The sequence below is a fragment of the Lonchura striata genome, chromosome 4 (genome assembly GCF_050655825.1).
Source record: "Lonchura striata isolate lonStrDom1 chromosome 4, ASM5065582v1, whole genome shotgun sequence".
Classification (NCBI taxonomy): domain Eukaryota; kingdom Metazoa; phylum Chordata; class Aves; order Passeriformes; family Estrildidae; genus Lonchura; species Lonchura striata.
Genome location: NC_140706.1, coordinates 49,391,004 through 49,405,807, shown reverse-complemented (window position 1 = coordinate 49,405,807; position 14,804 = coordinate 49,391,004). Strand labels below are relative to the sequence as shown.

At 40.2% G+C, this 14,804-nt stretch overlaps 1 protein-coding gene and 1 long non-coding RNA gene across 2 annotated transcripts in view; one reads left to right on the top strand and one right to left on the bottom strand.

The window, feature by feature from the left end:
* Positions 1-10,542, bottom strand: part of EMCN (endomucin) — a 53,245-nt gene extending 42,703 nt beyond the window's left edge. The window contains exon 1 of the mRNA XM_021531439.3: positions 10,345-10,542. Within this exon, the coding sequence (XP_021387114.2) occupies positions 10,345-10,405 (61 nt within the window). The 5' untranslated portion in view covers positions 10,406-10,542. The remainder of the gene's footprint in view (positions 1-10,344) is intronic.
* Positions 10,543-10,665: 123 nt separating this feature from the next.
* On the top strand, positions 10,666-14,517 carry LOC146767626 (uncharacterized). Its single transcript, XR_014955178.1, has 2 exons — positions 10,666-11,070; positions 11,637-14,517. It is a non-coding gene; the product is annotated as an uncharacterized LOC146767626 (long non-coding RNA).
* Positions 14,518-14,804: the final 287 nt, after the last annotated feature.

Here is a 14,804-nt window from a genome sequence, read left to right as displayed (position 1 = left end):
CAAAAAATCACACAAACTTCATGTTCTCATATTTCTTTAGTATGCAAAGCAATACCCAAAGTGTGGCATGCCTCACACACACATTCAGATGTGCCTGTGACAGGACCTGCACATAACCACTCAGGCTGTGACAGCCCCTGGTGAAAGGAAAGCTGTGTCCCCACTAACAGCCCCATGCTGCAACTTCACCAAAAGCCAGAATTGCAGTGTTTTTCCAGCCTGGTCTCACAATGGCTTTGCACTGCTGCAAAAGCTCTTAATGCAGCCTTCTGCAACATAAGCCATTTTCCACTTCAGGATTTTCTCCGCTGTGAAATTCTCACATTGGCAGCTGCAAGGAGAGTGCAGAGCCTGAACAAAGTTACACTGGCCATGTTTAAGGTGAACACCTGTGAGGTGTATTTAGACACTACAGGCAATGCTAAAACCATAAGGCAGGGAGAAAGGCCACGTACTTTGCTGCCTGATGCCAACCAGCTGGAAGCATGTGATTCCTGCTGCCTAGGGAGGTGGGAAACCACCTCCGGTTTGCCAAGCTGTTACCTTCCTTCCAGTCACATCTCTCTTCAGTAACAAACCAAAAACATACTACACAAATCCTACGTGGGGAGATCTTACATTTAAGGTCAAATTTCTACTTCTTCTCTGTAGCTGCTGGTCCTGCTTTGCAGGCTGGTGTCACACGACAGAGACAGCCTGCTGCAGGAAAGTGGGGAAAACTTAGGCATGAGCATAGGGGAAGACACAAAGGCAAGGAGAATAAGCTCTTGGATCAGAGAGAGACACATAACACTCTCCCCACAAAGGGCAAAAGCACCTGAAAACAGCTGAAAGAGGTGGATATTAGGGAATGGAATGCATAAATATAATGCCTCATAGCTAGAAAAGGAGACAGGAGCAGGGTTCCTCCTGCATTGCATGGGACTGCGCAGAGCAATTGGGGCAATGTGGGATTTGGTTTCTAGAGAGGAAACATAAACTGGGTGGTCTGGAGGCAGCTGGCAGCAAGAGCTGAGGGCAGGAAGGAAAGGGAGGTAGCTGCCACAATTTTTCCAGCAGGGAACAGAGAGAAGGCAGGAAATGCAGCTTTGGTGCCAGCACTGCCCAGAGCTCCTCCTGCTCACCCAGGCGTGGGGCTAGCGTGATCCAACACTAAGCACCAGCAGAGAGCTCCTGGGAACTACCAACCCCCGGGCAAAAGGCTCCCACAAAGGCTGCTCACAGCACCCAGCAAACAGCTCCTGCTTAGGGACCCGCTGCACAGAGAAATATTGACAAGGACCAGCCTCAGCCCACGTGGGCTGGTGAGGGCTCCCCTCCTCAAAACATTAATGAGAAATGTTGGCCGAATGCCCCTGTTACTGAATATTTGAAACAACCCAAGCACAGCATGATTTGCCTCTCTGCATGTCTGGACACAGCAATCTGGGCACTTAAATAGCCAGTTTTTAGGTTTTTTTTATTGCCTTAGAAGAAATGCAAACTCCCTATGAAAGGCTTTTAATCACAAGTTTTCTCAGTGTGCCTTCTGCTCACGTGAAGGTTGGTGAATATCTCTATTACTGTGCACTACAGAGGGATGAGTACATTGTTTGCACTCCACAGAAAAATAAATGTGCTCAGCATGCTCATCAGCACTCCAGCCTTCCTTGAACGAAAGCTCCAAGCTCTGCACTTCTCTTTATTTAAACCTGTTAAAAGTATTTAATAGGTTTTAATTAAACCCTTTAAAGCTATTTAAACCACCAGATTGCCACCCTTTGATTGTGATATATTTGTTTATCCATGTATAAGATAAAAGGTAGGAGTTTCTAAGGACTACATTATAGTACAGAAAATGAGCTTCCACCACCCTCCCGTCTTGTGTTAGTCAAATGAAAAATATCTGTAGAGGGTGCAATTTCATATAGAAAGCTTTATACATATTGTGCATTGCTGAGCAGCAGAAGAAAAAGAAATAAAGGAGAGCCCCTTTCCTTGCAACAGGAAAAAATAAGTGTTGGTGCAAGTCACCCCCATCCAGAAGGCAGAGGGAAAATTGTAATGCTTACAATGCTTTTTCCTTAACATGCTATTGGCAAGCCTATTTTTGTTTCTCATGAAAGAGCACGTTTGGTTAGGGAGATACAAAACAGCCAGAGCGGAAGCTGAGCCCAGGTCAATCAGCAGCTCTCCTTTTCAATGTGCTGCAGAAGTTAGGAAAGTCATATAGCTCTGTGCTATGTTTGTGACCCAAGTGCATCTCCAGCAGCATGACTAATTGTATAATTCAGGAAAGGGTCACTGCAATGTCTGCTATGATGTATTTATTTTTAGAACATCCGGGATCAGCCTAGACACCCATTTTAGCCACACCCACCCATGCCACTCTGTTCCTGACAAAGCTCTGAAAGCCTCTGGAACATCAAAAAGCAGTTCCTGTCAGAAAACTCTGTGGAAACACTGTAAATTGCTTCTATAATTAATGTAATTCTGTACTCAATGGTCCATTGAGACTCTCTTCATCTTTTCCACACTGCCTAGAATGAAGGTTAAATGGTACAGAATATCCCAAAGGGAAGGCCCCAAATGGGCTTTGCAAGCCCTGAGTGCAGTACAGTCTCCCTGGAGTTACTTTATATGCAAGGATGAAGGGTACACTTCAAAAATATCTCATTTCTCTAACTGGCACATACAGCTGATGAAGACCTCCTCTTGCCAAGGAGGAGGTCTCTATTTTGCCAAGCTGATGGAATACTCAAGTTATTCTGAACTTCTACCAATCTGATACAATTGCTAAGGTCAGATGCAAAACTAAAACTCTTCTTACAAGCTTTATGTAATGAAGTATTCCCATTTAAAAAAAAAAGTTACTACAAAGAGCACTTGAAACAAAGTGTCAGCACTGAGGACTTATCCTATCAAAGAGCAGTGGGAACTGCTGCATTAGCCACGCTGGCTCCCACTGCTCCCGCTCTGAAAAATAGCTTCCTAAGGGAACAGAGTGGCCCACATTCAGGATGCTCAGGCCTGTTAAAATTCCAGCTCCCAGTCAGTTCATTGGGAAGCCATGGTGAGCTGGGAGCTTATCCCATCATGCTGGTGAACAGCTATAGACACCCCTTGTATTTTTATTGGCAATTAGAGCAATTGTATTCCCATGACAATTACAACTATTACGTTGTGAATAAGTTGTTCCATTCCTACACAAACCTTTCTGCTCTTTTTCAACCTTTCCTCCCATGAATGATCAATCCCCACTTTCCATTTTGCATCTGGAAACAGCGGTTTCTGCCAGCTCTTGGAAATGCAAGGGGAAAGCAATTAGGGAAGAAGCAGACAGTGCACTACAAGAAAGCATCTCTAAGTCAGTAAGATAAATTGTGCACTAGTTCACCTAAATTCAAGAGCATTAAGACATGTCAGCCACATAACTCCATTAGCACTAGGAATGGCTTGCAAAAGTAGTGGAGTCCTCTGGAGCCATTTGGACTAGACAGGATAAAATGTGCAGAGAACCAAAAAACTGCTGTGCACTGGGAAGATTTTTTTGCCTCTAGTATGTGTGCTGTGTCCTTCCCTTGCACATCTCAGAGACTGGGTTATTAGTAAGTCCCTTTTTTTGTTGTTGGCCTGTTGGAAATTAGTGAGTTGTTGCAAGCCCAATAGTTTCTTAAATACTTATACATTTGCTATCTTCTGAATAACAGGAAATATATTTATAAACTACTCTTATAAGAAAAAAAACCTTTCTAAAGAGAACCTAAAATTGTGCTGCTGGAAGAGCCTTTCTGGGCAGATAGCCTTTGATGTAACTACAGCTTCCAAGGGTTATGTGATCTGAATCAAAACAGGATGTCCAGACTCCATCTGGACTCTATAGGATGTCCAGAAAGCTCCATAATTCAAATAATTCAGTAGTTTGCAGAAAGAGGTTTTAGCAGTCCTATGCTGAATGAGTAACAACAGTGGAATTGCACACTGATCCCACTTTCTTCAATACACTACAAATTTCTGACTTCATGAGCATCTGTAGGAGTTAGGGGTAGATGAGGTTTGACAGCTTGGCAGAATTTTCAGAGTGTCTAGAATTCCTGGGTAAAAAAAACCCCAAATTATTGCTTTTGTGGACATTGAATGGCCATGGAAGCATTAGCCATGTATCGTGCCAAAAGCTGCCCCTCTCTACTGGACACGTGACCAGGAATTTGGGTGGAAAGCATTTAAATTACATATTTCTTTGCAGAGTAACCATCACCTATTTTTGCCATTTTGTCTAGAAATATTTGGTGATATTTTTGCTTCTATAACCTCTGAATGATTTTGCAAACACCTGTATTTACATCATCTATATTGTTGTGATAGATAACCCATGCTGAGATGAGGAGTTATTCATCTGTCTAGGAAAGATGATTTAAGGCTATCCTCACAATGGGATAGATAGAATCCACATAATAATGTTTAGAAGGTTATCAACACTGTATTTCAACTGAAACCTTAGACTCAATGTTTAACATGGGAAAAAGTAGGAAAAGGAATATATGGGGTCCTGATCACCTCAAGTAATTAATATGCTGTGGAAAGACACCTCAATAAATAAGTATTTTATAAAGGAAAATAATGCAAATCGGCCAGGAAGGTTAGAAAATCTCCTGGCATTGTTTTCCTCAGACCAACTAAAAGCCAAAGCTTTTGCCATTCTTATAAATTGCTTCAATAGCCAAATTTCTCAAGCCCAAACCCAACATTAATCTCCTGTTAAAGAGTACGAAAGAAGAAATCTGCAGGAAGACTAAACATCTCATTAATATCATCATGTTAATTGATTTAACCCTAAAGTTACACTGACACACCTCAAACCAAGTACCACACTAAGAAATCAGACCATTAAGAAAAACTGAACTTTTAATAATTTTTAGAATGGTTACTTATCTTGTAGAAATCTTCAGACAGCAAGGCTGGTGTAGTGTTCCCATCCCAGCAAAACACAATTTTGTCAGAGTGATAAGGCAAGGCAGAAAGGTTACAGCAGATAATTGTGATACAAAATTATGTGCCACTTGCTGTGTGGTTTCAGAAACCTGAGATGCATTGCTACCTACAACATGCAGCTAACACCTAGAAGCACACTACTGCCATTGAAAGAAAAAAAAAAAAAGGAAGTACTCAAAACTGTTGTAAAACTACTCTACTGATCTGATAAACGGGATAGAATCTGCACTTGTACCAAAGGCAAGTATCCACTTTCCACATAAAAGCAGTCAGAAATTCCTTGTCCTGTTCTTAGTTGGAAACATAACCTTTGGAGCACCAACTAGTTACTCTGGCCTGAAAGGGGTTGTTGGCTACTCTGACTGCTGAGAAAAAAAATATTTTGAAATTAATTTGGACCCTTCCAGACCAGCCTCTAGTACACGTGTGGGTGGCAGCAGAGGGCTTTCTACTCCTTCCTACAACACCCCAGCAGATCACCTTGCTGAATTTTATTCCAAGTCATCATATTAGCAAGTGGTCATCAGCTCAGACTTCTTCCATGGGGAGGTAGGGCCAGAAGGCACAGTGTGGAGATAACATCATATTCAATTGTGTCAAACCCCATTTCCTGTGGCAGGTAGGTCTGGCTGATACCACATGCCACTGTTAGGGCATCCAAGGATCCATTTTCACAAGAGGAGTGCCAAGGTATTGCTACCTGATATGTCAGCTGCTGGAACAATGACAGTGACTTGCAGGGCAGGATGTGGTGCAAATCAGGGGTTTGACCCTTCTGTTTTAAAGGGAGACCTATTTTAATAGAGGAACCCATTTTTAGAGTGCTAGTTGAAACCAAAAGTGGTTGGTTGTATTTGAAAATAACACCTGCTACACACAAATCCAGCTTTGTCTCTCTGTTTACAGAATTACAAAATAAACCCATTAATGAGTCTTCCTTGAGCCACTGCAGCAAAAATGACAAATAACACCACCCTCTTCCCCCTCGCTTCATAAGGGCCATAAATAAAAATTATGGTTTTCCATGAGATTTTACTAATTTTACATGTTGAACTTGGTCTGGCTATAAAATAGTAGCAGTTAAAAGTACTCCCATCCCAAGGTTAAGAGTTTCTTAAAGATTATTTTCAATTTTTACTTTGGCAGTACAAATAACAATACAAAAAACCAGAAGTTCAAGTACTTTAGCAGGTTTTTCCACACAGGACTCAGATGCATAAACAATCTGAGTCCAAATTCGAGGTACTTTCCTAATTAGGAAAAAAACCCCACAAAACCAAACCATACCAAAACTCAGCAAATCTTCTTTCCTAATTTATAAACTAGTGAAGATTAGTAAAAATTCTAGGTTTGAACACAGATAAAAAGAGTCAGCTAAAGAAAAGAGAAAACATTCTGGTAAATTTTCAGAGAAGACAACGAATTTTTGGGCATGTTATACAGTGTTATGTAGTCCCAGGTTTGGAGCTGGATGCTGTAGGCAACTTGCCCTTCATACTCAGTTTCCATTTATTTTGGCTGTAAATCATAACCAAGCAGGTATCAAGACATCTGCTTCTATCCTCAGTAAATGCAGTAAACTTGCTTTCAGTTTTGGGGATACAACATGCAGTTTTCTCCTGTCCAGTAATAAATACACCTTTAAACTTCATTAGTCAAAAGCTGCCCCAATATTCAAGGGATTTAATGAATGAAAGGAATGTGGGGGAAAAAAAATAAACCAAAAAAATCTGCACAGGAATAAAAAGTCAATATTCCATTAAAGGCTATCATAATCTCCAGCACTATAATTTTATTTTTCACAAAGCCAATCTTGGCAAACTGCCAGAAACAATGAAAGCACCAAATAATTTTTTTTTTCCACAACAGGAAAATTCTCAAGACATCCAAAGTTTTGGCTCAAGCAAGTTAAATGTGCATGAAAGTCATATCTAAAGCTTATTCACATTTCTCAAATTTTCAGAAAGGAGACAATGATCCACTTTGACTGTGCCTTGCTGGTTGTCCAGAGAATAAACATGAATAATCACCCAGAGTGAGGTAAGAGCATTTTCAAAATATTTCACTGCTCAAAACAGTTTTGTTAGTATTTAATTTTAAAAATTAATTTTTAAAATACTTGAGGGCTTGTGAGCAGAGAGCGCAGAAGCTGGAAAAGAAAAGGCTATCCATCTCCTCTAATTTACATCAACAACAGCAGCATTCAGACAGCAGCAAATGTGTGTAGTAACTATAAGAGCCCTGGGAGTTGGGATTAATCAGCTGTGCTGTAGGTTTGGGATGCTACACAGCATCCCCGTAATGAGGAAAGGCACTGGGAAACTCGTATTTTAGGGCTGATCCACAGTGAAATGGAGCAGCTCCAAATTACTTCAGGGGCATTTGGTCCAAACTCTCATTGCCAAGATTTGCTCCTACCTTTCAAAAAAAGAAAAACAGCCTTGTTTTTTGTAGTGCCATTAACTTTGACAGATAAAGCTACTTCTGGCTGTCACCAGGGGCGAGCAGTCGGGTGTTAACACCCCAGCCCTGGCCGTGTCCAACACAAGGGGATTCATTCCAGCCCCTCTGCTCAGGTGCACAGCCTGGGCACATCCAGCCCGATGGCAGAGGAGCACAGCTCACTGTCCCCTGCTACCACTTCTGCAAGAAGCCTGCCTGGGTGTCTCAGTGAGAAGGATGCAGTGCTGTGCTACCAGCACTGTGGGGAGGATCTTTGCTGTGCTGTGCAGCCGCGCTGTATTCCAAGACCAAGGCACAAGAACACGCAACATCTAAGCACTTACATTATAAGCACATGCCAAGGCTTCTCCTCTCATCTTTTAGAAGGAAAAAAGTTCACATTTACACATTTTTAGTGTAATTACATCTTAAGGCAGACTCAAGAGCATTCATATTTGATTACTATAATTTGACATTGTATTTTTTGACACATTCCAGTGCTGCCTGTTTAAAGCTGAAAATGCTATGAACCAACCTAGAAAGCATTTTTATTTGAGCTACATTTTGGAACAGGTAAGAATAAAGGGCAATATGCTAGGAGAACTGAACACCTTGAGATGAGCATGAAGGAACTCCTGTTTTAGCATGTAATTTAACTCCCAGAAGATTGAGAAAAGTCTAGGTAGGAGGAACAAGTTGTCAGGGGGCTATCAGCCCCCACATCTGTACATAACTGAGCCTCTAGTAATGTGCTGACAGAGGGCAGACTCCAGTGAAACATTACAGGCTTTTGAGGGTGAAAGATCCCAAGACAAGTAAGAAAATCACATAGAAAAGCACTATGAGCATACAGCTGAAGACAAAGGATGAAATTTGGAAGCCTCACAGGAGACATGGTATGTTCTTTACTAACCACAGTGGAAATGTCCTAGTTCAGTTCTGTATGATATACAAAAGATACACAGGCAAGTACCCTGTGTGTGGCATGAAAAAGTTGGAAGCCCACACATTGGTCTTGGTGAGCTTTGAAGGCAAACTACTCCAAAACCCAGGGGGGAGTATTAAAACACCAGGGTGGGATTTGGTGGTCTTTGCTAAAAATTATATTCTATATAATAATTTTATTACTATTTATAATTTTAAAATATTACAAACAGCTGGAGAAAAAACTTGTTGCTGTCTCCAATGATAAAAAAAAAAATGAGACTAGTGTGAGTGTCCTCACCATCACTTCCCAGCTTCAGACTACAAGATTCTGCTGTTACAGCCCAGATGACTAGAGCACTTTAGAGACCACAAAAAGTGGAAATCCAAATACTTTGGTCCAGCTTTGCACAACAGACAATAAAATTACTTCTCTCTTAACAGGTTGGTGCATGGGGCTACCTGAAGCAAGCTTGACCAGAATATATAACTTTAGGTTTCACAAAGTAGAAAAAGATGTACTCCAAATTACCCCATAAATTTTCTTAATTTTCTAATGTGAATTTACCAACAGAATTTCACTACCGCGTCTACCTTGCAATTAAGTGTTAAAAATATTTTTTTTCTGTTTTTACATAATCAAAGTTGTTCAGAACAAATGTATCATATCTAAAATCTGCTTATTCACTGTCATCAGTTCTGCCATGTTCATATCATGCTTTTTTAAGAAAGGACTGTACAAAATTAGCAGGATTCCTCCCACCTTTGCATATAGCTTTCTGGTAAGCTTTATGGACTGTTGTGTTAAATATGCTCTTTTTGATGCAACTCCACTTTGCGTTTCAGAAATTGTGAAATTAAAGCTTTGACAATGACAGGAAGACTATTTTTGCTAGGAGTAGCAGACAGGGAATAAATAGTACTTCAACACAGACATTTGGGGCTTGTACTTACTTAACATAACATTAAAAGCACTTCTTTCTGTGGCACAGGCTTATTTTCCATCTCTTTTATTGGTCTGTTTTCCTAACAGCAACAAGCCCAAGCAATAGCATAAGATACACCACAAAAGACTCGATTTCAACACATAACCTGAGCAAAAGTTGATTAATTTCATTTAGATCAGGTAATCTAGTATTATTAAATTTTTAAGTTCTGGTTAATAGATCCTCTTCAGGCAATCTATAGGCATTTGTAGAAGTTGTAGCCCAGAGACAGGAAATGAAAGCACAGATAAAAACCATATTTTACTTCAAATGCATCTTTTGGCAAAGGTGATGATAGACACTGGCCCTTGTTGCAGTTTCTTTCACCCTTTCTGGTTTTACTAGTTAATTCCATTTTAAAAGCATGATCTTTCAAGCTGAAGAGTAACAAAAACATCAGTTCAGTGACCACCTGAATACCAAAAGTTGAATTAAATCTGTGCATTTAAGAACCATATCTAAAAGATACTGCACCCAGTAACAAATATGACCCCTAGGCTTGCACCCCTCATTATCTGACACTTGAGAAATGTTGTAAGTCCCTCTGTCTTTGAGACCGAAACTAAAATAATTTCTTAGAGACACTCTTGGCCAAACCTATTGCTGGCATAGTCTCAGGGAAATCTATCAGGATGTATCTAATTTGCAAGAGCAAAAATTGCAAAATTTTTCAGGCATTTCAATTGTCCCTTAAAGCCATCTTTGCAAAAAATGCTTTAACACGTAGAAGAAAAACAGAACTGAAAACTTTTGTAAATACATCACTGCTTTTGAATCCTCTCATATTTAGGAGCTTCATGACACCTAGAAAGAAAGCTGTCACAAAAATACAATGGCAGGAAAGTTTTTCACGGAACACCTATAACTCAACTGCCAGTTAGTGCCTTCTCCTCCACCACACAGTCTTTCAATCACTGCAGTAGAAATGAAGAAAAAGCACCCAGCGACTGACAGCTCAGCTTTTGTTCACAAACCACTTGAGAGATGTGACAAGTCTATCCAAAAAAGCCAAAGAACTTACCTCCTACAGTGCAAACAGAGAGTACAGCAAGGAAAAAGAAGGCAGTCCCCAGGAGCTTCATGCCTGGTGGTAGCAGTCAGCTCTCCCTTGTGCAGCTGGGCAGGGAGTGCTCTCTCACTCCGAGGCAGGCCTTAATTACTCCATGGAAAAAGGTGTGTGGTGACTGTGCCTGGTCACTGCCCATTCCTGCTTATTTTGGGGACTTTGATAAAGAACAGGAGGAAACACAACATACTCCCTCTGGGAGTTCAGTACAGAGGAGATTTATTGTTTCAGTCCTTACAGGAACTCCTTTTCTTTGGCAGTGAACCATGTTTTTGTTAATACATTATTTTGTTCTTCTTCAGTTGTGAGGTCAGGAAGGTTTCTGAGCAGAGTTAAATCTTTCCTTAGGATATGCTGTACATCACCAGCTTTCATACTGGAGCTTAGGCTACTTTTAAAGCACATATTTGTGAGCAGTGAGTGAGCCCAGGTAGAGGGGAACAACACAGCCAGGAACAGAGGAGCAAAACAAGCAACAAGAGCCCTCATCTGGCTCTTTTCTGGGCTGTGTAAAGTGGCCCTGCTGAAAATCACAGCTGCTTCATGTGAGAGAATGTCCCTGAGAGAGCTGCCATCCTGCAACCAAGAGGATGCAAGGCCCACCAGAACAGGGAGAGGAAGTGGCTCCAACAAGGTGCCCCAGCAGTGAGAGGCTCTGGGCTGTGCAGAGTTAGAGCTGGGGTAGGTGGTTTTCCTTTACATAAAAATGTGTCCTTTTTTTTTTTTTTATTTTTTTTTTTTAATTTGATAAGTTGCAACTAGCCTTGACTGTATCTGCTCCATTAGTAATGGAAAGGCTGTTTTATTCTTTTCTTTAGGTACTTACTGTGCTGTGGGATGGGAGCACAGACCCCCAAAGCAAGCCTCTTATCTGAGCTGTGTAATCAACCAGCACAGACTCTCTTCTCCTCCTCAGGACACGCTGCAAAATTTTGTTATCCCTCCTTCTTACAGCAATTTCACCAACTTCTGTGGAAGAAATCTCAGCAGAGCACTAGAGTTAAAGGCTATCAAAACACAATCTTGTAATAGTCCTGTGCTCTGCCCCTTAGAGATTCAATCCAGCTGATGGCAATTAATCACAAACCTTCAACCACAATGAGAATGAAGTGCAGTATGTTTGCTCTTCTCCCTCTTTGTCAGCTCACAGGAAAAACTGTGGAAAAATTGACCTCATAAACAATCTGACTAATTAAATAGTCAACTTTACTTATTTCAGTAATTAACATGTTTTTTCTTCATGACAGGTTCTAGTTGTAAGGGGAAATTTTGGAATGGCTTCACATGCAGGAACTTCCAAGACCTAACCCACACTGCTTCCAGCCCCAGTGCTGTTTTATCCATGGGATGAGGAAAATGGTAGCAGCTTGGCATTATGTGTGGAATCATAGAATTGGAATAGACCTTTAAGATCATTATGCCTGATTACTAACCCAACACTGCCAAGTCCACAACTAAACCCTGTCCCAAAGTGCCACATCTGCATATCTTTTAAATATCTGCAGGGATGATGAATCAACTGCTTCCCTGGACAGCCTTTTCCAATGCTTGACAACCCTTTCTGTGAAGAAAGCTTTCTTATATCCAACATGAACCTCCCCAATACAACTTCAGGCCACTTCCTCTTGTCCTATTGCTTGTTAATTGGGAGAAGATTGACAGAACTTTTGTTTAAAGGAATTACATTGCTACATCTTAGAACTCTGACACATCCTCTGCAGGTGACAGAAGCTGGCGCTCAACAGAAATCTGATGCTAGACAATGAATTTCTGGCACTTCATTTGGACAAACTTGGGTATTTGCACCCATAAGAGATGCAAACATGTAAGTTCTCCATAGCTGGACTGTGTTCTCACAGAAATAAAACCTTGACTCACAAAGTGGTGGGCCACAAAATGACATTTGTGCCAAGTTCATCAGAGCTTTTCTGTTTTTATGCTCATTTTTTGCTGATGCAGGACTGGAAGTTAGAATGGGCTAGGAAAGCAATAACTGCTGCAGCACAGAGCCTTCAATAAAGATGACAAATCTGAACACAGAGAGTGAATTCATCCCAGGTTAGTACTGTTCCTAATGTAATAAGAGGGACTCTAACCTTTTATTGCTACCACCTGAAATGTTAATGCTGAAGAAGGATACAGAAAAGGATATTATTTTATTGACTGAAATGAAATCTCTGCAAGATGTAAGAGGCATGAAGGTATGAGGACAGAATCCCTTCCTTGGGTTTTGAGGCCCAGAGAAACTGTCAGAATACCCAAATGAGTAATTGTTTGCTGTTCATCTGAACAGCAGCACCCCAAGGAGTTGTTGCAGCTTAAGATGGTGACTGATGGTTCTTTGTCACTCACTGAAGGTAGAAAGGGCACAGAGTGTTACAGCCCTGCAGTAGGCACCCATATTAAAAGGTAGAAGTGTTGAAAAACCTCCCCAGCCTCACACAAGGGGTTGGGAGAAAAAGAAAGAGCCAAGTGTCTTTGCCTTACACTGTGTCATGCAACTCAGATTCTACATCAGAGAGCCGTCACACAACTTTCTGCTTCCTGGAACACCAAGAGAACAATGTCCCTCTCAGATACTCATGCTCATTTCAAAGGCAGCTAACTTCTGCTAGATCAAACTTGGGCAGCAGCAGGAGCATGCACGTAACAAAAAATAGGAACAGAAGAGGGACAGCTCAAATAACTCACTGAAAGAAAAATTCTGGTTAAATATGAATTGCAGATTCTGACTTGGATTAGCTGAGCTGCAGAAGAGATTCTCACAACTCTTGTAAATGGAAACAGGTTTTTTTCGTCAAAAAGAAATAATTTAAGGTTTCGAAAGCTTCTAGAGATCTTTGCAGCAAAAGATTATTCTTCTATGTGTTCACTGAAAATAATTCTTTTTTCCCCCCTTCCTATCAGCAAATAAGTTTTCCTTTATTAAATAAATGTTTTTTTTTTCTTTCTTCAAACTGTGAAACTTAGCTTCAGTGCCAACGTGTGCTTTGTTTCACAGAGAAATTTGGTCATCAGTACTCCTGACAACTGTGGTGTTACTGCCAGTGTTGGGATAGCTGCAGTTTCACTTCAAGCCTCAGAACAAGTGGCTGTATGACTCAGTTTCTACATCTTTTCATGTAAGATTTTAGCCCTCCTAGTTGCAGAAGAAAACTTGAAGCATGACCAAAGAGCACTCTAGAGAATGAAAGGACTCTCTGTTTTAAAATACCATTATTTTGTAGTCCAATAAGGGTTGGGTTAGCATGAGTTATATATTCATTTTTGCCAGTGTGGTATTTCATTATTAAAGGAAAACCATTTACAGCCACAGTGGATTTGCAGTTACAGCTTTATTGGTCTCTGGCTGTATTTATATATTCTTTCTTAGTTCACATTGCTTGGAGCATAACATTGCCTTTTCATGCACAGTTTTCCTATGAGGTTCAAATAATCCCCTTCAGATTTAGAGAATGTAAAAATTTCACATATTGTTCAATATCCTTGAAGCACCACTGCATAAAACAGGTAATAATGTGGACAGCAGAGTGCTACCTTGCTGTGGGCTGCTGACAATTTCCAGTGTGGGTGTGAAGAGTCAATTTGTCAAAGTCTTTACAAAAGCAAAAATAAAAAGTTACAAGAAATACACAGTCTTCAGTGATTTACTGAAGTGAAGAAACAATCACACTAAGTTTTTCAGCCTTTCCCACTGATGCTTGCTATCCTTTCCATTGATGGTTATTTTAACTCTTATAGCAGAATGATAAAAACAAGAGCAAACCAACCTCAAGCTCTATTGTTTTGCTCCATCTGTATTTTAGCAAACACACCTAATATTGCCATATTGCACCAGAAATTACCTATGACTTACCTGTACATTTCATTATACTTACTGCCATAAACAGAGTTGAAAAATGCAGTTGTAACAGAGCAGGAATATTTTGTTTAGTTATGCTTTCTGTCCTTTTAAAAATTGTTTTTAAAAGTACTTGGGTTTTAGCCTATTACATATATTAAATTTTTTATATAAAAGTAGAACTTCAAAGAACTTGAATTTAGCAGAAGAAAACCAAGATCTTTTAATGGCTATGTGTATAAGTTTCTCTAAAAATTCATGCTGTGGGACATATTAAAATGCAGATATTTTGTTCTGAATTTTTTAATGGAAACATTGGAATATTTCATGGACTAGAAATGTCATTATCCAAATCCTGCTGCACAAAATAATGTTAAAAATATTAAAGACCAGGCTCATAAATGTATTTAGGTGCTTAAAAACCCAAGATAGCCACCTTTTCTTTGTAGGATGGAACTGCTTCAATCTCAATGACTTGATTTAGAGACAGCTGCTAATGTGAAAAATTCCAGTAAATCTCTAAGTGCCTTTATGTAGGCAACTAAAGACAAAAACACATTTAGTCAGTGTTTTT